The sequence below is a fragment of the Rhinoderma darwinii genome, chromosome 4 (assembly GCF_050947455.1).
Source record: "Rhinoderma darwinii isolate aRhiDar2 chromosome 4, aRhiDar2.hap1, whole genome shotgun sequence".
NCBI lineage: Eukaryota > Metazoa > Chordata > Amphibia > Anura > Rhinodermatidae > Rhinoderma > Rhinoderma darwinii.
Window position 1 is genome coordinate 80420559 of NC_134690.1, and position 25707 is coordinate 80446265.

At 42.6% G+C, this 25707-nt stretch overlaps 2 protein-coding genes across 14 annotated transcripts in view; one reads left to right on the forward strand and one right to left on the reverse strand.

Annotated features, from left to right (window-relative positions):
- FBXO36 (F-box protein 36) overlaps window positions 1-13318 on the reverse strand; it is a 48899-nt gene extending 35581 nt beyond the window's left edge. The window contains exons 1-3 of one of the 5 annotated variants that reach the window (XM_075861261.1): window positions 13203-13318; window positions 12947-13094; window positions 4244-4352 (exon numbers count right to left, since the gene is read on the reverse strand). In XM_075861261.1, the coding sequence (XP_075717376.1) occupies window positions 4244-4352; window positions 12947-12958 (121 nt within the window). In that variant the 5' untranslated portion in view covers window positions 12959-13094; window positions 13203-13318. Of the gene's footprint in view, window positions 1-4243; window positions 4353-4431; window positions 4609-12683; window positions 12838-12946; window positions 13105-13202 lie in introns of those variants that run through there. The other 4 variants (XM_075861263.1, XM_075861262.1, XM_075861259.1 and 1 more) reach the window with 4 other exon arrangements.
- The window catches only part of TRIP12 (thyroid hormone receptor interactor 12), a 180802-nt gene continuing 159171 nt past the window's right edge, over window positions 4077-25707 (forward strand). For 4 of the 9 annotated variants that reach the window (XM_075861249.1, XM_075861257.1, XM_075861256.1 and 1 more), the window contains exon 1: window positions 12881-13441. The gene's annotated coding sequence lies outside the window, so the exon portion shown is untranslated. Of the gene's footprint in view, window positions 4194-12880; window positions 13442-15364; window positions 15390-22292; window positions 22317-25707 lie in introns of those variants that run through there. The other 5 variants (XM_075861253.1, XM_075861250.1, XM_075861251.1 and 2 more) reach the window with 5 other exon arrangements.

A 25707-nucleotide genomic window follows, 5' to 3' on the forward strand; every position in this document is an offset into this window, starting at 1 on the left:
TTTTTTCACTTTTTCTTGTCCATGGGGGCTGCCATTTTTTTTTCCATCTTTGTATGTGTCGATTAACGACACATACAGACATGGAATATGGCACATACAGTCCCATAGTGAATGCGAACGGGGCCCGTTCCATCCACTATGCTGTACGCCGTCTGTGTGGGAACGTGGTTGCTTTACCACATGCAATGCTGCAATTTTGGGAATTGCTCCATCTAGTTACCAGCGCTGGGAAATGTTATAAATTAGAATCTAATTTATAATATTTCCTGACTCGTGAAAAAAATAAAAAAAATTAGAACAATGTTTAATCACCTATACACTAACTGTTCAACTAAAAAAAGAAAAAAAAAAAAATTTTTCTAGCGACACATTCCCTTTAAAGAGGCTCTGTCACCAGATTATAAATGCCCTATCTCCTACATAATCTGATTGGCGCTGTAATGTAGATAAAAGTGGTTTTTATTTTGAAAAACGATCAACAATGAGAAGTGTATGATGCTGATTGGTCAGCGTCATACACTCCTCTGTACAACGCCCAGTTGATAAAAAGTAAAAACACGCCCAGTTGTCTATTAAAAAACTAATTTGCATAAATCTAAAATTGTTTATAACTTGCTCAAAAATCGTATTTCAAAATAAAAACCACGGTCATCTACATTACAGCGCCGATCAGATTATGTAGGAAATAGGGCATTTATAATCTCGTGACGGAGCCTCTTTAATCATTGAATTCTGGTTCATGCAGTCCCATTACCGCAGGTGTATGAAATCCAGCACCTAGTTATAGTCGCCTTTACAAACACTTGTGTAAGTATTGGTTGTTCTAAAGAGGCCACTGAATTCCAGCCTGGTACTGTAATAGGAGGCCACCGTTGCAACAAGTCAGTTTGTGAAATTTCTTCTCTCCTAGATATTCCACGATCAACCGTGAGTGATATTATTACAAAGTGGAAGTGTTTAGGAACCACAGCAACTCAGTCATGAAGTAGCAGACCACGTAAAGTTACAGAGCGGGGTCGCCGAGTGCTGAGGCTCACAGTGCATAAAAGCCGCCAACGCTCTGCTGACTCAATAACTGCAGAGCCCCAACCCTCATCTAGCATTAACCTCCGCACACAAACTGTGACGGGAGCTTCATGACATGGATTTCCAAGGCCAAGCAGCTGCATGCAAGCCTTATATCACCAAGCATCGGATGGAGTGTTGTAAAGCACGCGGCCACTGGACTCTGGAGCAGTGGAAATGTGTTCGGTGGAGTGATGAATCACGCTTCTTTATCTGGCAGTCTGATGGACGAGTGTGGGTGCAGGAATGCCAGGAGAATGATACATGCCTGACTGCATTGTGCCAACTGTAAAGTTTGGTGGAGGAGGGATACAGCTATGGGGTTGTTTTTCTGGGGTTGGTCTAGGCCCCTTAGAAATCTTAATGCTTCAGTATACCAATTAATTTTGGACAATTATGTGCTTCCAACATTGTGGGAACAGATTGGGTTTGGCCCTTTTCTGTTCCAGCATGACTTGTGCCCCAGCACACAAAGCAATGCCCATAAAGACATGGTTGGGTGACTTTGGTGTGAAAGAACTTGACTGGCCCACACAGAGCACAGATCTCAACCCCATTGAACACCTTTTGGATGAGTGAGAACAAAGATTGCTAGCCAGGCCGTCTCGTCCAACATCAGTGTCTGACCTCACAAATGCTCTTTTGGATGAATGGTCAAAAATTCCAACAGACTCACTGCAAAGTCTTGTATAAAGTCTTCTCAGAAGAGTGGAAGCTGTTTTAGATTCAAAAGGGGAAAACAACTAGATATTAATGCCTATGGATTTAGAATAGGATGTCATAAAGTCTCCTGTAGGTGTAATGTGTAGGTGTCCCATCACTTTTGTCCATATAGTGTATAATAAGTGTGTGTGTGTATATATATATATATATATATATATATACACACACACACACACACACTACCGTTCAAAAGTTTGGGGCCACCCAGACAATTTTGTGTTTTCCATGAAAACTCACACTTATATTTATCAAATGAGTTGCAAAATGACTAGAAAATATAGTAAAGACATTGACAAGGTTAGAAATAATGATTTTTATTTGAAATAATAATTTTCTCCTTCAAACTTTGCTTTCGTCAAAGAATGCTCCATTTGCAGCAATTACAGCATTGCAGACCTTTGGCATTCTACCTGTTAATTTGCTGAGGTAATCGGGAGAAATTTCACCCCATGCTTCCAGAAGCCCCTCCCATAAGTTGGATTGGCTTGATGGGCACTTCTTGCGTACCATACGGTCAAGCTGCTCCCACAACAGCTCTATGGGGTTGAGATCTGGTGACTGCGCTGGCCACTCCATTACAGATAGAATACCAGCTGCCTGCTTCTTCCCTAAATAGTTCTTGCATAATTTGGAGGTGTGCTTTGGGTGATTGTCCTGTTGTAGGATGAAATTGGCTCCAATCAAGCGCTGTCCACAGGGTATGGCATGGCGTTGCAAAATGGAGTGATGGCCTTCCTTATTCAAAATCCCTTTTACCTTGTACAAATCTCCCACTTTACCAGCACCAAAGCAACCCCAGACCATCACATTACCTTCACCATGCTTGACAGATGGCGTCAGGCACTCTTCCAGCATCTTTTCAGTTGTTCTGCGTCTCAAAAATGTTCTTCTGTGTGATCCAAACACCTCAAACTTCGATTCGTCTGTCCATAACACTTTTTTCCAATCTTCCTCTGTCCAATGTCTGTGTGCTTTTGCCCATATTAATCCTTTCCTTTTATTAGCCAGTCTCAGATATGGCTTTTTCTTTGCCACTCTGCCCTGAAGGGCAGCATCCCGGAGTCGACTCTTCACTGTAGACGTTGACACTGGCGTTTTGCGGGTACTATTTAATGAAGCTGCCAGTTGAGGACCTGTGAGGCGTCTATCTCTCAAACTAGGGACTCTAATGTACTTGTCTTGTTGCTCAGTTGTGCAGCGGGGCCTCCCACTTCTCTTTCTACTCTGGTTAGAGCCTGTTTGTGCTGTCCTCTGAAGGCAGTAGTACACACCGTTGTAGGAAATCTTCAGTTTCTTGGCAATTTCTCGCATGGAATATCCTTCATTTCTAAGAACAAGAATAGACTGTCGAGTTTCACATGAAACCTCTCTTTTTCTAGCCATTTTGAGAGTTTAATCGAACCCACAAATGTAATGCTCCAGATTCTCAACTAGCTCAAAGGAAGGTCAGTTTTATAGCTCCTCTAAACAGCTAAACTGTTTACAGCGGTGCTAACATAATTGCACAAGGGTTTTCAAGTGTTTTCTAATCATCCATTAGCCTTCTAACACAGTTAGCAAACACAATGTACCATTAGAACACTGGAGTGATGGTTGCTGGAAATGGGCCTCTATACACCTATGTAGATATTGCATTAAAAACCAGACGTTTGCAGCTAGAATAGTCATTTAGCACATTAACAATGTATAGAGTGTATTTCTGATTAATTTAAGGTTATCTTCATTGAAAAAAAACTGTGCTTTTCTTTCAAAAATAAGGGAATTTCTAAGTGATCCTAAACTTTTGAACGGTAGTGTATATATATATATATATATACACACATACACACACACACATACATATATACACACACACACACACACACACACACACACACACACACGCGCACTGGATATTTTTATGTATCTCAGACATATTACTGCAACAATTCAAACAAATAGCATTACATTAATTCCTCTGCAGCAAGTTAATAGAGTTATAATAAGGACTTCTGTTTAATTTGGAGGAAAGGAGGTATTTTTGGCAATGCTCCCATGAAAATAGGTTTTCTGCGATTTTCTGATATGAGCGTAGAGTCATGTAAGTCAAATAGACAGAGTGCTTTTCATTCTGAGTGTTAGGGTTTGTTGTTAATACAGGAGAGGTGGAGTCTAGTAAGGGAGGAACGATGGGGAGTTGTCTAAAAAAAAAAATTGAGGAAGTTGGTTTTACTACTTCCATGCAAGCGGAATATGAATCAGAAGCACAGAGCTGCACATTAATGATCTTAGGAAATAGAAGTTACAGTTTTCAAGGGAAGAAAGCATTTCACAACGTACCCTCTGGTTGTAAAAGAGGAAACTAGAAGGACCTAAACAGAATCAGAACAAGCATCGAAAATCCTGTAAAGTTTCTCCAGCAGAAGGTACGTGACTACTTGGTTACTCATTCGCTTTGTGAAGCTTGCCCACTTACCATGCAGCAGTGAGTCATCCACAAAGTCCTCATGAGATTCCTTAAGTTCCCCTGGTCTTACTTCTCGAAATTCACTTCTGAGGGATATTTTCCACCATCGCATTATAACCTTAGAACCCAGAACGAGAATGAGACATTTATAAACACACATCCTACTGTCCTTCCATGTAATATTACAATGCTCTAACTTGGTATTCTGATCTGAGGAAAAACATTGCTGTCCAAACTCATTTCTTTTTACTGAAATTGATAGAAGACTTTCTTATGGTCACTAGAACAGTCTCCTCATAAACATCATGTTTTCATCGTTTTCTAGTAGAGTTCTTACTGTGAATAAAGTTGCCCATACATGTTCCATTAATCTCAATGGAAGTCTTATTTTTCAGTTTCTCTTCATATATAGTATATTGCTGGGACCCCCACCGAATGTGAGAATGAGGGACCTGAACCCTCACATCCTCCTGCTCAATCACAGTGAGGAGGACATAGATTGGAACGGTGGTCGAGCATGGGCGCCGCCGTTCCTTTCAAAGTCTATGGAAATTACAGAAACAGCCGAGTATAGCACTCAGCTGTTTCTGTCATTCTCATAGACAGTGAATGGAGCAGCGGACGCATGCTCCACCACCACTCCATTCAAGCTCTTCCTCACTGTGGGTGGGGGGGGGGGGTACAGTGAGGAACAAGAGGTTAGGGATCCCCGTTCTCAAGATCAGTAGGAGTCACAACGGTGGGGCACATTGATCCGAAAAATTATTACCTATCCTGTAAATAAAAAAACGCTGTGCTATATATATATAAAAAAAAATTGCTCTGATTCAGGCATTGGGATTTCTAACCAGATCTGGAGGCTAAGGGCCTTCTCTATCTGCTGGAAACAAATCTTAGCATGTGAATGTATGATGGTCAACAGAAAAAGATGCAATAAATCAATACAGAAGGTAATTATACGCATTAAATGAAATTTGGTTGAACCCGCCAACTATCTAATATGTATGGCGATGCCCTGACTCTCCCCTGATGGCAGATAATGGGGGAAAGAAGGATCAGTCATGTTGAATATTCACATGCCAATCCTTGGTTTCCACGGGAGATAAGCCACTGCCAATAATATGAAGAAGTGCAGCATTGTTGTAACTACTCAATTTACATATGTCAGGACAACAGTAGGAAAGGCCAGGAGGCCGAAGAGAACCTAAAACGTCAAAAGTGAGGGCCTAGGTAACCCATGCAGTACATGCCTACTCTCCTAGAATGTTCGGGAAACTTCCAAAACAAGGAACACCTCTCGGATCCCCAAAAGAGTAGGATTCTCTCTCATTGGCGTTTCAGTGATAGATGTAAGGACCAGAATTTGCGTCTGCATAAGTGTGCCTGAGCGTGTGTGCATGGATGTGCAAGTCCAGACAGCAGGGACAAAGGCTGATTCCTGCTGCCATCGAAGAACCATTAAGGGCCTGTTCACATCAGCGTCACCCTTCCATTCATGGGTTCCTTAGACCTTTCCGTCAGAGGAACACATGAAAGGAAAGGCAAACTAAAACCATAGCTTCTGCTTGCATTACCATTGTTTTCAATAGTAATGCTTCGGTTTCAAATGGGTTCCGTTCCGTAAAGTCTCCGATTTTTTCGCGGAAACAATAGCACAGTCCTATTGTTTCCGCAAAAAAAAAAGCAACGGAAACCCTTATGGTGTCATTAACGATTTAGGTAAGAGAAGGGGCACTGTTGCTGGCACTGTTTGGAGAGTACTAGGTCACTTTTTTGGGGGCATGTGTGTGCCACTGTAATAAGGGCACTGTTTATGGCACTGTTGTGTATCAAAAAGCATTAGGTTGTGAGTGTTTTGGGGCATAATATATATTTTAAGGGAAAAAAACATAAAAGTCTGTCAAAAATTACATTATCTCCCTGAAGTACTTGTTCAGGGAAAGGCAAGTATGTAGCAAGCTAGAATTTCGTGGCAGTAATGAGAGTTTGAAAGGGCTCAGGTCACCATGAAACCTTATAATTAAAATTAACAGAAATTCTTAATTCTAAGTCTTCATGCAGGTAGGTTTTCAAACGAGAGACATACACATAGCAGTCGGCCTACGGACATTTCTGCCTTGGGATATTGCCTGAGGGACGCCAAGTGACAATAGGCCGACTGGTAAGTGTACGACCCCATTTAAAAACCGCCATCGTGACTTTGGGTCCTATTACACGGCCGTAAGAAGGCTGTGTAAACGAGCACCGATCAATGAGCCAGCTTGTTGATCGGCGCTCGTTTGCTCCTTTCACAAGGAGCTATTATCAGTAATGTATGGGGACGAGTGCTCATTACTCCGATCACTCGTCCCCATACATTCCAATCATGTTGGCAGCACAGAGAGGTGTGCTGCCGACAACGATAATATTTTAGGCTGCGTAAATGATACAATCAGCCGATGAACCAGCGTTTGCTCGTTCATCGACTGATCGTTGTCCTGTTTACACAGGGCAATTATAGGGAACGAGCGTTTTGTGAATGCTCGATTGTCCGATAATTGGCCGGTGTAAAAGGGCAATTACAAATAAACAACTGCTGCTAATCTTTAAGGGTGAGTGCCATGAACTTTCTTGCTTTGTATATGTGGATATTGAAGGGACACTTGGTTTGCACCACCCATATATGCAGCTGAAGAACCACATTACCCAGCAGTTTTGGTACTCCAGGGAAATTGCCACGTATGTTGAGTAGTGCCAGCTGATTTTTTCTTTTCTGATCGTTAAAAAAAAAAAAAAAAAAAAAAAGGTTCTAAGATCATATTGTTGCTTATAGCAAAAAAGTGGCAAATCATTATTGTGTCCAGACCACAATATTGCAAGTTAAAGGGGTTACCCACAAACTTAGCAGACATTTAGTCCCCAAAAATAGTTGAATAAAAAAAATAAAAAAAAATGATGTGAGCTATTTTGGGCCATTTACTCGCCAGTCTCTCAGCAGTGTCTGCGGGTGGGCAGCGGCTCGCCCAAATATTTCCTTTGCTGCTTGACCTCTCAGAAGAGAAATCACTCCCATGACTGCTAAGTGAGTTGCATCCAGCTCGCTGTAGCTCCGGCCCCTGGTTTCAGTGAGCAGTTCAGCGGGCATGGAGGGGAGGTAAGTAGCAACTGCACATGCGGGTCCACCTTCTGCCGCTGCAGAACAGAAACGATAGGGGGCGCTACCACGTGACACTGATGTGGGGTTACTTTTTACCACAAGCATTTTTTTTTTCTAAAAGCATATTACTTTGGAAAACTTTATATTTTACATGTGGGATACCTGAACCTTGCCTGTGACTACTAACAATGGGCCTCCCGTATAAAAACGAGATAATTCGAAAAGTAGAAATGTTTTCCATAGAAGATCACTTGTTTCATTTGCTAATCTGTACTTAAAAAATAAAAGCTGGAACATGATTGGTTACTACAAGCAACACCTCCACTTTTTGTCAGCACTAGTTTTTATACAAGAGGCCCATTGTACTACTCCATGTAAATGAATGGGCAACATCTCATGGACTAAAAATTGCACAATAGCTGCAGCCAAGCAAGGAAAAGTCATGTGCCGATTATTTATGGTGATACAAATATAAATTTTACGTAGGAAACCTCTCTGGTTGTTACTAGAAGCAGGGCATTCACCCTCCTTTCAGAAAACCTTACCCCGATGATGAGGTTATTGGTGAAGAAACAATAATCCCAAACGGTATATTTACTGTATAGGAGACCTTTTCTTTTTTGTTTTGTCTTTTTTTTTACGTGATTTTTGTAATCAGCGTGCGGTTACTATGCAGATATCTAGAAGAATTTTTTCTGCAGCTTACCAGATTGTGTGAACATACCATTAAGCCTCATGCACAAGATCGTATTACGGCTTTGTGCAAGACCCGAGTTGTACGTAGTCATAATAAGGCAACCCTAGAAGTGTATAGGACCACCCTGTACCTCGCTATGCCTCCGATTTCATAAGGAGGTCAGATTCATACAGAAGCATAATATGGGATGTTCAATCGGATGCAATATTACAAAGGCATTCTTCCCTAGATGCAAGAGTCGGCACGGGACCAGGAACACTTGGCGCGGTGTACATTTTAATAGGTGTGCATGGAACCCTATATTATGCTATTTGGAGTCTCCAGCCCGTTAAAGGTTGGAAAACCCCATTAACGATCTCACCGTAAAGTACTATAAATTATTGCCACGTTTTTGGGACTAAAACGATTAATCCAACTGATGGAAATTTGTTCCATTGGTCGAAACAGGTTTAGGGTACATTTTCACGGGGCGGTAATGGTGTGGCAGAAAACCTAAGATATCTTGCATTATGATATTTAACGGCTAGCAGCCTCCGTCAGAGCAGCAGAACAATGGAATGACTGGAAGTGCCGATTGCGTTGCATCATGAACACCACCGGCAGCTGATGGAACCCATTCACTTTAATGGGTTCCGCCAGGGTGTCCGTGATTTTACCGGAAACAATAGTGCAGCATGCTGCACTATGGTCTCCGGGATTTTCAGCGGCATCTGCGACGGAGGCCCCTAAGTCAAATGTGAACTAGGCCTTAAAGGGGTTTTCCGGTACATTTACATGGATGGTCAATACTTAGGATAGATCATCAATGTCAGATCGGTGGGGGTCAGACTCCTGCTATTGATTTGTACAGAGCTGTGCCTAGTAAACTATGATCGGTAGGGGTGCCGGAGTCGAAACCTTACCGATCTGATATTGATGACCTATCCTAAGGATAGGCCATTAACCACTTGCCTACTGCAGAACAACTATTATCGGTAGGCAGTTAACAGTTAGCCACTGCATTTGAACGGTGGTTGCATTTAGGGTATGTGCACACACACTAATTACGTCCGTAATTGACGGACGTATTTCGGCCGCAAGTAGTGGACCGAACACAGTGCAGGGAGCCGGGCTCCTAGCATCATACTTATGTACGATGCTAGGTGTCCCTGCCTCTCCGTGGAACTACTGTCCCGTACTGAAAACATGATTACAGTACGGGACAGTTGTCCTGCAGCGAGGCAGGGGACTCCTAGCATCGTACATAAGTATGATGCTAGGAGCCCGGCTCCCTGCACTGTGTTCGGTCCGGGACTTGCGGCCGAAATACGTCCGTCAATTACGGACGTAATTAGTGTGTGTGCACATACCCTAACTATCTGCTGGTGCCGAGTGGCGCTGCAGATCCCTGTGACCACGCTGTTACTATACAGTAACAGGGAAGACCCTGGCGTACTGCTACTCCATTAACCCCCTAGATGCTATGGTCAATAGCGGCCACAGAATCTAAGGGGTTTGACAGAGGGAGGGGGCATCCACTGTCATCCCATCGGCAATCATACCAATGATCTATGGTTTTATTACAAAATATAACTCATCTCGCAAAAACATGCCCACATACGGCTTTAGGCCTCATGCCCACTTCAGTTTTTTTTGTCAGGGTGCTACCCATTTTTTTAACAGATAGCACCATGACACATTAATTTCAAGGGGGCCATGCACACTTACGTTGTTTTAACGGAACCGTGCGGCCGTTCCGTCAAATGTAGTGCAGGTCCTACTCCTGCCCGTTTTTGACAGAACAGTCTCGGCCTTTGCATTGATTTGGTCTATGAAACAACGGGCTACACAGGGAAGCCATCCGTGTGCGGTCCGTGATTCACGGAACCGTCATTAGCGGCCGTTCAACGGCACACGGAACTGTGCATGAGGCCTTATTGATGGAGAAATAAAAAATGTGGCGACAAACTATTTGTTCTCCATGAAATTTGCCATTATTGTGCAGAAGTGGCACAACACAAAATGTTATTTATACAGTAAACAGGGAAAATTTAAAATGCAAAAAACAATGGCGAAATTGCTGTTTTTTTCCCTCTTGCCTCCACGAGAAAGTTAATCAATAAGTTATATGGATCCCAAATTGGTGCCATTGAAAATACAACTTGCCATGCAAAACACAAGCCCTCCTACTGATACATCAATGGAAACATTAAAAAAAAAAAAGTAATGGCTCTCTGAATGCAGCAACAAGCAAATTCTGCCAAAATAGGTCATGAAGAGGGGAGGGGGGGGGGGTAGACCCTCCGGTACTTCAATGGTTAATATAAAAATACTGGAAAACCCTGTTAGAGTAAATGTCCGTTTTTTTTTTGTTTATTTATAGAATAGGAAATCATACCATTTTCTGATATACATGTATTAGAAATTCTGCTCACATCCCTTTCTTATACCAGTGTAGTAGCCCCTGCCTCTGCCCAGTAGAATGGTATAGCCCGCAGAGCAGTCCTGTGTAATACATCCATGCACTAACTGAATAGGACTAAACGTGGCGTCAGTCATGTGATCCCCCCACACATCATGTGATCCCAATCATTCAGTTAGCAACAGGGATACATGACATGCATGTGCTGGGTAAACAGAGGCCACGTACATGGGCTAAGTGGTAGGACCAATGGTGAAATAATGATGAACAGATATCACTATGCGCATATTTACTTGTAGAACATGGCGGCCTTTCTATAGGTGATTATAAAAAAACAAAAAACACAGACAAACAAGACGGAGACAGTGGCAAACATCGTCCATAGGTTCCCATGTCAAAGAACATATTCTGTGGCGTTGCCCTAGTGACGGCTCTTTGCCCCTCAGCTGTTCTCCGTGCTGTTAGCTTACTGCGACAACACTGCGTCCCATGTGACTGCTTCAGCCAATGACAGGCTGCAGGGATCACATGGGACGCAGCGTCATCACCGATGACCAGACATAAGGAGCAGGGACACGTCGCTATCGCAACACATGAAACATAATTTTGTTTGGATTTCTCTGCGGACTTATTCACAGCGCATACGACCTGTGTTAACAAACCCTATTAGCGATCAGAGGTCATGCCTTCAAATCCCCTAGAGGGACTAAAAGACAAAAAAAGTGAAGGAGTGTTTACAAGAAATAAAAGTGTTAAAATCAAAATTTATTTTTTTCCCCACTTTTTGCGTCCTTTATCATTGGAAAAAAATTTAAAAAATGTAATTAAACTATACATAATTGGTATAACCATGTCCGGAAAGACCTGAACTATAAAAATAGAACATTATTTATCCCGTGTGGTGAATGCCGTAAAAAAAACACAATTAAAAATGCAATGCCAGAATCGCTGTTTTTTGGTCACCGAGTATTCCAAAAACTGGAATAAAAAAAAAAGTTATCAAAGTCTCAAGTACCCCAAAATGGTACCAATAAAAACTACAGCTCGTCGCGCAAAAAAACAAGCCCCCAAACAGCTCCGTCAGTGCAAAAATAAAAAAAATGTATGGCCTTTAGAATATAAAGAAAAAAAAGAGATTACTTTTGAAAGTCGTAAAACATTAATAAAAAAAAATGATATAAAATTTGATATCACCGGAATCGTACTGACCCAGAGAATAAAGCAAACATGTCATTTATGCTGCACGGTGAGCGCTGTAAAAAAAAACACAAAAAAAAAACAAAACACAAACCATGCCAGAATTGCTGTTTTTTGGTTACCTTGACTCCCAAAATAATGGAATAAAAAGTGATCAAAAAAGTTATAGCTCTCAAAATAGGACAACACAAAAACACTATTTAAATAATAAATAAAAAAAGTAGTGAAACAAAAAAATATTAATTTGGTATTGCCATAAATCACACTGACCTGCAGAATGACCTCAGTGATGTGACCCTACGGAATCGCGCGCTGTATATACCACTATAGCTATTTGACCATGCGGATCTTTGACGATGTTACTTAATAGTCGGACATCGTTGGAGCCATTTGCCGATGTGGTCACATGACAACTGGACGCAACGTTCTCATGGTAGTAAGCAACATGGCTTCATTGTGTTTACATTAATATTCCGAGCTATAGACGTAAATTATTTATAAACGTTATCATACAATTTTGGTTTGCCAATTTGTCCGAAAAAAGGAAGTGGTCAACGGAAAAAGTGTACGAATGTCCCGTACCCGCTACATATCACCCTATCGAATGAGGTCAGGCTATATAAAACAGTCATTTGTATACTGAGGGGACTTATTTTCTTGTGCCGTTAGTGCCACTATCTCTTCTATGGCTGGATTATGGGCCCTTGATGCAATTGCTTTATTTTACATAGGATCCTATCACTGAGAATAAGAGTTATAAATACACAAAATGTCTGTTTTTCTGCCAGTCTGCCACCACTTGTGTCCAATGTTTCACCAGCATATGGCTCAGTTAAAAGTTGTTTTCACCAGAATTTCATGTGTACGTGCACTTTAAGAAGCAATACTTATCTGAGGTAACATAGTCCCTCCTCCCCCTCAGGCTTTTCTATACACGCACACACTATTCCTGGCCGCGGCCCGTACAGCGCCTCCTTTCTGCCTCCCTCACACAGATCGCTCCCACTACCGCACTTGCCTCGCTGCGGCTGACAATCAGCTGATAGAAATCCTTGCTCGGGGCTGGTGCCTGCCCGTTACACTCGAATAGAATCTCTGGTAACAGAGCCGCCATTTTGAGACGCTCGAGAGGTTGCTATGGAAACCATGGCGGATTACTTCTGCCTATCCACAGGGATCCCTGCGCTGAAAGGCGGAGAACATTTCGACAGATCCCTCCGCCTCGCATACATCCCCGAACAATAAGCAGTGGACACATAACACTTCGTCTTGGGAACTCACAGAGCGACACATCGTGTGTTGTAACCGCCCGCTCGACAGGGTGACCCTGGCGGAAATAAACCGATTTCACCTAGCGGAGGGGGTTCAGTGAGGCAACCAACTCTGCCCGAAATCCCTTTTTATCAGAGAAATCGACGGAAATAAAGATCTATAAAAGAAATCAAAAAAGCCCGTCAGCAGCGAGCGGACGTCAGGGTATTTATCACAACACCCTGAGAGTGAGCGCCATTATTATTATTCTTATTATATCACTCACGAAACACGGTAGACCTTTCTGGGATCTGCGTTTTCCCCCTTCCCCCTTTTTGTAAAGTAGTTCGCGGAGGGATACCGGCTAGGCCCGTGCTATGGGTTTTCTGAAGCAGTGCTGATGCGGAAGGATCCAGCGCTGTAAAGTAGTGCGCGGAGGGATCTGGGCCTCGCGTCCTCAGCTGATCGGTGAGAAGGTGCCGGAGAGAAGCGGAGACATCGGGGGGGAGTGCGGCGTAGACAGAGGTACACGGGCCGGGCCTTAGAAGGCTCTCCTTGGTCACTAGCGTAAAATGACACTTATGTGTTAGCAATAATCGTAAAATACAGTCGAGTAATGGTGTTGGTGCGTGTCAGGGGCGCCAGTGTGCTCAGGGAGATAACACATGTAGGCATTGTACACAGGGCTATACAATAGCAGAGTGCTGCCAGGACATGGCACCTCCACCACTGGGGCCTTGTGTTCCTGTGCTCTGTGTTATCAGGAGGTCATTGCTGGGCCTAATAACTGTGTGATCCCGTAATCTAAAACTGTCTGTATAGGCCTGCGCACTGTATATTCCACATAACCCCCAGTGTACGCACAGCACGATGTCTCTAGGAGGGGGAGAATTCTAGCAATCCTATTAGCACGACATACACGTATTATTGTAGAAATAATCTTTATCATTAATCTGTTTTATTGACGTATTTTCCTATTCACAGGACTGCAGTGCTGGAGACTCATGACTTTGTTCATTATGGTGGTAGTTGATGCCAGCTCACCTCCTTATATTGTTGTTTTATGATTCGGGCTCATGTATTGTATGCCACTAATGTAGATCTCTCTGCTTGCATCATCACCCCCATTGTTATTGATGATAAAGGTCCCCCATGTCTATACAGTCTCCCCCTATCCTGGCCCTGTTCCCCCTTCCTATGCTTGTAGATTGGGGTCTTTTGTCACCTATGTAGATATCACCTAGCCTATATGTAGCATTGATTAATACATTGATGGAAAATATAAATAAACCTAAGTGGTATGTCCATAGGAGCCTGGTTCTTCTTTGTCACATACAGCTTCCTGTTATTGTTCTTCTAGGAGGATTTGGCCTAGTGACGTTGTAGGTTCTCTACCTGATGAAATCCCTCTTTTCGATCTGGTCACGGTGCCGGCTTGTAATATGGGCCAGTGTTTATGGGGGGGCAGTGCTTGGCATGTCACACGGGTCACTGCAATGGTTTCCATGTCCCTGACATCAGCTTGTTGACTGATTTATGGAAATGATTAGGCATTGAAGCTGTGAGGATGGTGGCCTGGAGGAGGAGGCAGGACGGCTGCAGTCCAGAAGAGTGACAGCTTAGGATCTATAGAAGGGTCGTAGTTCTGTATGTTCCGGTGTGGGGGCTATGGAGTTACTGAGGGGTCAGGGTCTGTTTTCTGCGTCTATACAGTACAATGAGGGTCCAAGATGACTAGAATAATATATTACTGATAGAGCACTATTGCATTAGCAGCTGAGGAAGCATTGACCTCACCGTGTACCTCAATGCAGATGATACTGTAGGTCACGTATGTAAATGTAGTTTAGCTCAAAATTCATGTATATATTTATAGCGTACGTGTAATGATGATCATGTTTCATGTAATTCTGGTACAGTGTAAAGTAACACATGTATTAGAATATAAATGATTAGATTACATTTAATACAGCATCTGATAGTCCAGAAATGCTGATAATATCGCCAATTGTCTCTAGCATAGAATTGTAAAATAACGTGTCATTTCTCAAAGCTACAAGCACTGACTAAACCAATAGTGTGTGTGTGTGTGTATATATATATATCACATTTTTTATTTGAGGATTCTTTGGCTTTTTCACTAGGTCCGATTTATTCAGAATTTTTCGTAATCTAGTAAGTGTAAGGTCCAGTATATGTTATGTTGTGTTTTTAGTGCCTGTTGTATCTGCTGCATGGCCTGATGTATAAAAACTGGCTCAGACAGAGTGCAGGAGATTTTGCTCATAAAAAAAGTCAGAATTTTCCAGTGAAGGTTGGAAAATGAAAGCAATAATCTAATTGGCTTCTGTGGCCATTTTAGCTTCACTAGTTTGAAAGTGAACGCACAGGATAAAGATTTGTATAAAAAAAAAAAAAAGGACAAGCAAACAATTTTTTGCAGCCACCATCTTAGTTGCTTTGGACATATGAGGTACAGTATAGTCGTTCACACTACACCTCATGTATGGAAACCGCCTCAGAGAAACAGTGGAACTAATCGGGTTCAGTTAAGGTTTCATTTTTTCAGCAGCAGTTTATAACATTGAAGCTGCACTCTGGTTGCTATGGGCAGCGTAGGCCATTGTACGCCAGTAGAGATCTGGTTTGAGGTAAAAATTTGCCTAAATTTTACGAAACAAACGTTCTTCCACCCTATTGTAACATTAGGGTTTTCTGTAACCTTGTTAAATAATGCAGGTAAATGTGAATGATCTGAACAGAGGTAAGTCAGGATATTTTACCTCAGGTAAGCCTTAGTGGTTTTTTTTTTTTTTATTTGGATGTAAAATAAGCCTACACACTTGAGGGGGAGGGGAGGCAGACTTGTGGTCGAATAAAGAAACAAATTTTAGCACGTCTTATTTGCGCAAAAAATTAAGACTTTTTCTGCAACTCGCCGTTTTTAAATAAATTGGGAAGAGGTAGTGCACTGACAAATTGTCTATAGTTTACTTCAGAATTGTAAATTGAAGCGGAAATCGCCACAGATGCTCCAAATAAATTTAGACATGTGCGCCACTTACTCCAGCACACTTTAGATAGACTGGAGAATAAAATTCCAGTTTTAATTCCTCCCGTTGTTTTTGAAGTGTTTCTGCAGTGGACTTGTTTTTTTATGAATAGAATTTTTCTTCTGACATTTAGGCCCCATTCACACGAGCGTGAATCACGTCCGTGCGTTGAAACAACGCACAGCACACGGACCCATTGATTTCATTGGGGCCGTTCACACGAGTGATTTTTCACACAGCGAGAGTCCGTTGCGTGAAACATACTGCATATCCTATATTGGTGCGTTATCACGCCCCTACGCGCCCATTGAAGTCAATGGGTGCGTGAAGACCGCACATGCGTGTTTGGTGCGTAATTTACACCAATTCAGTTGAAAATAAGTAAAAAAAAAGATGTACTTTGCGAGTGCGTGAATAACGCATGCCACTCTCAAAGCACACTGATGCATAACGACACACACACACACACACACACACACACACACACACACACACACACACACACACACCCGCCCCCCCCCCCCCCAAGATTCATGCGCGTTTTTCACGGACGGGAATCGGACACGCTCGTGTGCATGATGCCTTGGGGTATGTTAACTGTGCGGTGGATTTTCTACAACTGATTTAATTGCGGAAAGTGCGCAGTGTATTACAGTAGCCGCGAAGTGAATGACGTTAGAACAAAACTAGTCCCATCTGCACACTGTGGAAAAAAATCTGCTGAGAAAACGTACATAAATTGACCCGTAGTGCGTTTTTTAAAAATTCAGCTACATGTCTATTTGTGCTGTGGAATTGTTGCTCTTTTGTTGTTTTTTTTCCTCCTTTAGACCCAGTTCACACAGTTTTTTGACGCGGAAACCGCGTTGGAATCAACGGCACAAAACGTCCAAAACCGCTTCCCATTGATTCCAATTGGAGGCTGAGGCATATTTTTTTTGTTTTTTTATGTACATGTGGTAAAAAAAAAAAAGCGGCATGCTCATGCTTGCCGTGGTTCTGCCTCTGACCTCCCATCGAAATCAGTGGGAAGCAGAAAGTGTTTTTGCGGAGCTCAATGGCCGCGGGTGAAAAAATGCAGCTAAAAACGTCGCGAAAATATCGGCAAGAATTTGAAGGCAGATTTTCCTGCCTGCAAAAAAGCGGTGTTAACAGGGCCTTAAGGATATGTTCACACGCAAGATCAAAAACAGATGAAAATGACAGAGCTGTTTTCAAGGGAAAACAGCCCCCAATTTTCAGCCGTTTTTGAAGCTGGAAACGTTTTTCCCTAGACTTTTTTTGGAGCGGTCTTTCCATTAACACAATGAAAAACCGCTCCAAAAACGGCTCAAGAAATGACATGCTTCTTTTTACGGGGCATTTTTCCATACAGTTTTATTAAAACTGCGGCGTAAAAAAACGCCCCGTCTGAACAAAACTGCCTTTTTACCATTGAGTTCAATGGGCAGATGTTTGTAGGTGTTCATCTACTGTTTTTTCAGGCATATTTTGGAGCGTTTACGCTCCGAAACATGCCTGACAACACAGCGTGTGAACATACCCTCAGTTCTATGGGAGAGGTATAAGCCGCAACAAACAGTAAATGGTTTTTTTTTTTCGGCGGTGGAAAACTGGGAAGCCTTTTCACGTTAAAATGTAAAAATTTTTTTTTATACTTGCCACCTTGGCGTTGTTATGGTGATGACTCTTTGTTCCCCCGGCTGCAGCCTGTGACTGCTGCAGCCAATCACAGGCTGTACCGGTGACATGGGCTGCAGCATCATCATCCCTGGGGGCTGGGCTGCAGATAGGCCAGAGGGATGCATTGCTATGGCAATGTCAATAAAGGTAAGTACAGGCAGGTTTTGTTTTTTTTTAACTGTTATCCACAGGGGCGATTCTGGGCAAAAATCTGCACCACAATTTGGTGTGGTTCTTCGGCCGGAATTCCCTGTGGGTTCTAGGTAGGTTAAGCTGTGTTTCTTTATGCAGCCTAATCGACCTGTGAGAATATTCCCCCTAGTCTTTCGGTTGAGGGGTTCCATCGGGGGAACCCCCTCAACGGAAAGGCAAACGGAAACCTTAGATTCCGTTTGCATCACCATTGATCTAAATGGTGACGGAAACATTGCTAATGGTTTCCGTTTGTCACCGTTGTGACGGTTCCGTTGTTTTCGACTGAATCAATAGCGCAGTCGACTGTGGTGACAAACTGAAACCATTAGCAATGTTTCTGTCATCATTGAGATCAATGGTGATGATGCAAACGGAAGCTAAGGTTTTTGTTTGCCTTTCCGTTGAGGGGTTCCGACGGAACCCCTTAACCAAAAGACAATGCTGATATGAACATAGCCTTACAGGAAAAGCAAGAAAAAAAAATTAAGTGAATAAATACAGCAAAAATCTGCAGCCACTTGTGAACATATTCTTAACACCAGTTCACGGTTTGCTTTATTTAAGCTGATTTTGATGCGAAATCCGTGGCAAAACAAACCGTCCAAAACCGCCTACTGTTTATTTCAATGGGAGGCAGAGGCGGTTTTTCCGTGCGGCGGTTTTTATCTGCTCGCTGTAAAAAAAAAACTCCATGCTCTTTCTTGCCACAGTTCCGCTTGCGGTGCTCAATGGGCGCAAGCGAAAATCGCGGCAAGAATTTGCAGGCAGATATGAGGCAGATTTTTCTGCTTGCAAAAAATAATCCGTGTGAACAGGGTCTTGACTACTTTCACACGTCAGTATTTTGGTCAACATATTGTATCAGCATTTGAAAGCCATAACCAGAAGAGTAAAATAAACAGTGAAAAAGTACAATGAAGAGATTTGTACCGATTACGTTTTTTTTGTCTTACCCTTTGACTTGGCTTACAAATACCGATGCAAAGAACTGACCAAAATACTGCTGTGTAAGGGTATGTTCACACACACTAATTATGGACGTAAATCGGGCTTATTAACCCCCGAATTACGTCCGAAATTACGGCTTGAATGCGATGACAAACATCTGCCCATTGAAAGCAATGGGCTGACGTTTGTCTGTTCACACGAGGAGTATATTTACAAGCCACTGTCAAAAGACGGCGCGTAAATAGACGCCCGCGTCAAAGAAGTGACTTGTCACTTCTTGGGGCGTAATTAGAGCCGTTATTCATTGACAATTACGTCCGTAATGGACGCGGCGTTCAAGCGCCTGCACATGCCGTTACGGCTGAAATGACGGGGCTATTTTCTCCTGAAAACAGCCCCGTAATTTCAGCCGTTATGGACGCTGCCGTGTGAACATACCCTAAAAGTGGTATTTGGCAATGTACAGGAACATCAAAGAAAAAAAGTTACGCTGCAAATTTTGCTGATAAACTGCAGCAAAATCCATCTTTTAATATGTGTATTTGGAAATAATTGGCCATTCTGTGGATTTGAAATTCCACAGCAGGCTCTGCAATGGTGTTTTACAAAACTGAATCCCAGTTAGCAGATCAATGTACTGTCAATTTGTTGCGGATTTTTGGTGCAAAGTCCAATACAAAAATTTTCCACAAATTTGCCACGTCTATACTTGGCCTTGGACTGGATTCACAGTTTTGGATGTATTTTATTATCTTTTTAAGAAAAAAAAAATCTAGTAGAGGAGACATATATGGCAAATATAAACCCTGTACGTGTGATTTCCGACCATGAAGAAGAAACCCGCGTAGAGTTTCCGTAGCTCCCATAGTAGTGAATGGCAGTTACGTAAACAACGCAGCATGCAAGCTACGCTGTATACGTAACTACCATTCAGTTCTTTGGGACTTACAGAAACCGCATAGCTTAGCGAGCTGTTTTCTTCTTCATGATCGGTAATCATACTAGTCAGCCGGCGCACAGAGCGGTAGAACGGGGTTTAGTGGTCCCCGTTCTAGAGATAGGTTGGACCTGCATGTATCTGACATTTATGGCATATATTATGGCATAAATGTCCCTGATGGGAAAACCCCTTTAACTTAAAGTGAGCCTGTCAGATGATTTATTCTACCCTATCTGAGAGCAGCAAAGGTTAGAGAGAAGCAGAGCTCTGTGATATACTAGTCTTTAAAAAAGTTAATTTATTTCAGTAATTCAATTAAAAAAGTGAAACTCCTATATTCTATAGATTCATTCCAGACAGTGATCTATTTCCAGCATGTTTTTCTTCTAATGTTGATGATTATGGTGAACAGTTAATGAAAACCCAAAATTTTGTCTTACAAAATTAGAATGTTATGAAAAGTATGTAAAGTATATGCCCTCAATACTTGGTCGTGGCTCCTTTTGCATGAATTACTGCATCAATGTGGCATGCCATGGAGGCGATCAGCCTGTGGCACTGCTGAGGTGTTATGGAAGCCCAGGTTGCTTTGATAGCTCCTTCAGCTCGTCTGCATTGTTGGGTCTGGTGTCTCTCATCTTCCTCTTGACAATACCCTATAGATTCTCTATGGGGTTTAGGTCAGGTGAGTTTGCTGGCCAATCAAGCGCAGTGATACTGTGGTTATTAAACCAGGTATTGGTACTTTTGTCAGTGTGGGCAGGTGCCAAGTCCTGCTGGAAAATGAAATCAGCATCTCCATAAAGCTTGTCAGCAGAGGGAAGCATGAAGTGTTCTAAAATTTCCGGGTGGACATCTGCGTTTACTCTGGACTTGATTTAACGTTGTGATTCTGCTGCAAACATCGCTAATCAAATATAAAATACCTTTTTTTTTTTTTTAATATGAAAAGTTCATATTGCCCGGGGACTCCAGCACTGCTCCCGATGTCACTGTTCATATTATGGACAGTGACGTTGGCAGCAGTTCTGGAGTCCCCAGGCAGAGCATCAGCTGATGCTCTGTTCGGGAACTCCAGCGATAGGAAAACCCTGAAGTCATTGAGCAAATATGGGGAGCTGTGCTGGAGTCCTGAGCAAAGTTCTAGCTGATGCACGGGGACTCCAGCAATAGGTCATGTGGCTGATAACGCCGCCACGAACCGCACAGGAAGCAAGCCCTCAGTAACGTGGGGCCGTGTCCTCTACATTAGAAAACTTACTGGACTTTCAGGAACAATTCACCGGGTTTGAACTGTACCATTTAGTACTGAATTTTAAATTAAAGTGACTTCTTTTTGCATAAAATTTTAATGCAATGCAAGTTTTGGTCCTCGGATAACCACTTCAATCCCTTCCCACATCTTGACGTAACTGCACATCAAGGTGAGCAGTAACTTCGCGCAACCTTGACGTGCAGTTACGTCTGTACTTTGGCAGTTAACCGGCGTGCGGCGCTACATCGCAGCGGTGGTTAACTGGGCAGGGTTCTTTTTTCGGCAGTTAACCCCTTCGATGCAGTGGTCGAAGCCGGAGGCTGGCTCTCATAGGCTTCCTGTCAGTGACTGTCAAGTCACAATGACAGTTAGAACACCTTACACTACGTAGGTAGTGTAATGTGTTCTAGCAGCCATCAGAGCTGCAAGTCTAAATATCCCCTAGTGGGACACGTAAAAAAAGATAATAAAAATGTTTTATTAAAGTTTGAAAATAAAAGTTATACGTTACATAAACAAGAACTGCTTTTTTTCCTATAAGTCTTTTATTAAAGGGAAAAAATGAACACGTTAAAGTACACATATCTGGTATCCCCGCGTTCGTAACGACCCCAACTATGCGCCGCTCCCAAACAGACCCCGTACGCTATAGTGGATGGCACGGCTCCCGTTCGCATTCTCTATGGGGATGTGTGCCGTATTCCATCACTGTATGTGTCGTTAATCGACACATACAGAGATGGCAAAAAAAATGGCAGCCCCCATAGAGAAGAAAAAGTAAAAAAATATAAAAAAGTAAAACACAAACACACACATAAATAAAAGATTTTATAATAAAACACTAAATGCAAATTAATATCCAAAAAATTTTTCACGTGACACTCGTCCTTTAAACGATAATATCTTTGACGATCACTTACTATATTTTTTTTTTACTTTGACTTATGAGACTTTCATTTTCTAGATTAGTTCAATTCCATGTCTTTTAATTTTTATTACGAGCAGACAAATCACTAAATAAATGAAACTTTTTTTGTTACATTTATATTTATCCATTAAATACATACATACTGTTGCAGCTCTGTAATAATAAGGCTATATTCACACATTGTGATAAAAAGGCCGTTCAAAGCGGGTCAACTGTCAGTTTTGCATCCGTGTCTCAAAATTTGAATCCATATCCCGGCTGTCTGACAGTTTTTAACCGTCCAAGCCTCTGACATTACTGTATTTATGTGGACAGACGGGCTCCCAAGCCCCTGACGTCAGGAGCGCTCTGACCGGGGAGTCCGCTTCTAGAGGGAGCTTAGGGGGCGCTATCTACAGGTGGGTGGGTGTGGCGCGCTATCTACGGGGGGGGGGGGGGTGGCGCTATCTTACGGCAGTTTTTGTGTGTGGCTGGTGCTATCTACAGGGGCGTGTGTGTGGTGCGCATGCGCTATCTACGTACGGCGCGCTGCGTACGTACGTACCTGGCGCTGTCTACAGGGGGGGGGGTGTATTCCGGCATTGGCCCCTGATATTTAAATAACCCCGTGAACTGTCAGTGGGGCATATAGTTGGCAAAGGGGTGTGTAACATCGCTGTGACTGTCCAATCAGCTACGGACAGTCACAGCAAGAGCTGGAGAGCGTGTGCTCGCGCACTTTCACTCTTCAGACGAGAGATCATAGTCTTGTCTGCCGCGAGTGAGTGAGCATGCGCGCCAGCACTCACGCATGTGCGCACAACTACGCTGCCGAAGATACTCCTGCCGCCATGGATCAGAAGAAGAATTATTCACCTTCTGTTCCGTGGTGGCGTAGGAGCTGCGTATGTGCACACGCTCTCTCTCCCCTCCAGCTCTTGCTGTGACACTGTCCTTAGCTGATTGGACAGTGTCACAGCAATTTTACACGTCCCTTGCCAATTAAACTCCTGACAGTTCAGGGAGTTATTTAAATATCGGGCGCCAAATATAACTGCACCGATATCTAAGTAACGTAGAAAAATAGGAGACCTGTTTTTACAGTGAGACAGGGTTTGTACAGCTCTGCCTATTACATGCTGCACATGTATGGGCAGGTGAAAGTTCTCTAAGGTTAAAAAACCCTAATTTGGAGTTATCTACTCTGGGGTACGCTTTATAATATTGTCTTACAGCTATTCTAAAGATTTCCTGGGTATTCTTCAGGTATAAGTCTATGTTCACACGCTGAGTCAAAAACGTCTGAAAATATGGAGCTGGTTTCAAGGGAAAACAGCTCCTGATTTTCAGAAGTTTTTTACGGCCGTTTTTGGAGCGGTTTTCAATAGTCTATGAAAAAACGTCCCAAGAAGTGACCTGCACCGCGTAAAAAAACGACCCATTGGAACAGAACGCCGTTTTTTCCATTGCGGTCAATGGGCAGATGTTTGGAGGTGCTCTGCTTTCGATTATTCGGGCGTTTACGGCCCGAAAAACGGCCGACAGTAGGCCGTGTGAACATACCCTCAGGGTATCCACAAACGTAGCACATTTGTCCACAGCGAGATTTCCATGTGTTGCTGGAGAGATTTCACCCATTCTACATTGAAAAGGGTGAAATCCGCTGTGATCATCCGCAACAGAATGCGAATGCTGGTGACTTTAAAAAATTCTGCTAAATGCTCTGATTTTCATGCAGAAAATTTTCCACGGCACGTGGATGACATTTGTTCAAAATAATCCGCTGCCAGAAATCTGCATCATTTTCATGTGAACCCAGCCTTTGGCAGATTGGAAAATGACAGAAGTGATGTGGTTGGAGATGATAGTTACTGCTCGTCTTTACTATTCTTATGTTTATTACCCAATGTCTGAAATTTGTAACAAAAACAAAACAGTTGCTCATGGTGGATGTTTCTATTTTCCTTTCTACCCCAGAAAAATAACAGCTGCTACCTGATTATTTGCTGCTCTGTTTTTCCTTTGCATAAGAAATAACCAATCAGATTCCAGCTGTCATTTTTCACAGGCACTCTGGAAAATGAAGACTCCTTATTGGACAGCTCCTACACTTTTTTCTTTTGGACTAGTTTTGATGTTTTTGGATCGATCAAAGAGTTGTTTTTTTATTTAACAATACAATATCACAACTGTGCATGTAGCATTGCTTTGTTTTCCTCATATTGTTGTTTTGTCTTTTTTGTTCTTTATAAGGCCCAGTTCAGAGTTTTTTGACGCGGAAACCTCATCGGTGCCAAGAAACGTCCGAAATTGCCTTCCATTGATTTCAATTGAAGGCTGAGGTGTATTTTTGCTCCTTGGCGAATTTAGCCACTTGCGGGGAAAAAAAGTGGCATGTCCTTTCAGTTCCGCCTCTGACCTAATTTTTCGCAGTGTTTTTTGCCTGCGGTCCTCAATGGCCACAGGCGAAAGACTGCCAAGGCAGGTCAAAATTTGCCTAAAATTTTCGGAAGGAATTTTGAGGCAGACTTTTTTTTTTTTTTTTTTTACCTGCAAAATACTGTGAACTAGGCCTAATACATGAAACAAACCTATTTGGGATTGCTTGATAGTTAGACGCATAGTCATATGGCAGCCCGTCCGCCACATGCAACAATATTTTTTCAATGGTGTTTTGACTTCTAGTAGAGCAAACCTGTCCTCCATACTTTTCTGTCCTTAAACAAGGCAGCATAGTATGGTGACCGATTCGCTCTCCGTCCTATAGAGTAAAATTGAAGACAATGTTTTAGTTTCTATTCCTATATGTGAAATTCTTCACATATATGTGAGGTTCTTCCCAATGGCTTGTTTTACTGTCGCACGCTTTATTCCGTATTAATGGCAGGAAAGCATGGAGCAAACTGAAAATTGGTATTCCCCTAAGGTTATGTTCACACGCAGCGTAAACACTGGAGTATTTCCGTCCGGATTTTCTGTGTGGAAATTCGACAGCGTTTTCACGACCTAAATTGACATACTGCTGATTAAAAATCCATATAAGTCCATATCTGCACGTCTTTTGTGCTTTTTTTTGTTTTTTTAAATTTATTTTTTGTTGGGTGAGAGTTGTTAAAATCTGAACCACCTTCTACTGTCATACGCTGGGGAATTTCCATACAGAAAACTCGGACGAAAGTTCTGCAGTGTTTACGGAATGTGTGAACCTACCCTGAGGCTGCGTTCACACGAGCATGTTACCTCCGTAAAGGACGGAACGTATTTTGGCCGCAAGTCCCGGACCGATCACACTGCAGGGAGCCAGGCTCCTAGCATCATAGTTATGTGCGACGCTAGGAGTCCCTGCCTCGCTGCAGGACAACTGTCCCATACTGTAATCATGTTTTGTGCAGTTCCACGCAGAGGCAGGGACTCCTAGCGTCGTACATAACTATGATGCTAGGAGCCCGGCTCCCTGCACTGTGTTCGTTCTGAGACATGCGGCCGAAATACGTTCTGTCCTTGACGGACGGAACATGCTCGTGTGAACCCAGCCTTATAGTTGACCACAGCACAGTGTCATTGTGCAGTGAAAGAAGCTGGGCTGGAACAATGAGAAGTGTATGACGCTGATTGGTCACTGATTGGTCAGCCTCATACACGCCTCTGTACACCGCCCAGTTGGTAAAAAGTAAAAGCACGCCCAGTTGGTCATTAAGAAACTAAATAGCATAAATATAAAATTGCTCATAACTTGCTCAAAAATGATTGTTTTTCAAAATAAAAACCACTGTTATCTACATTACAGCGCCGATCACATTATGTAGGAGA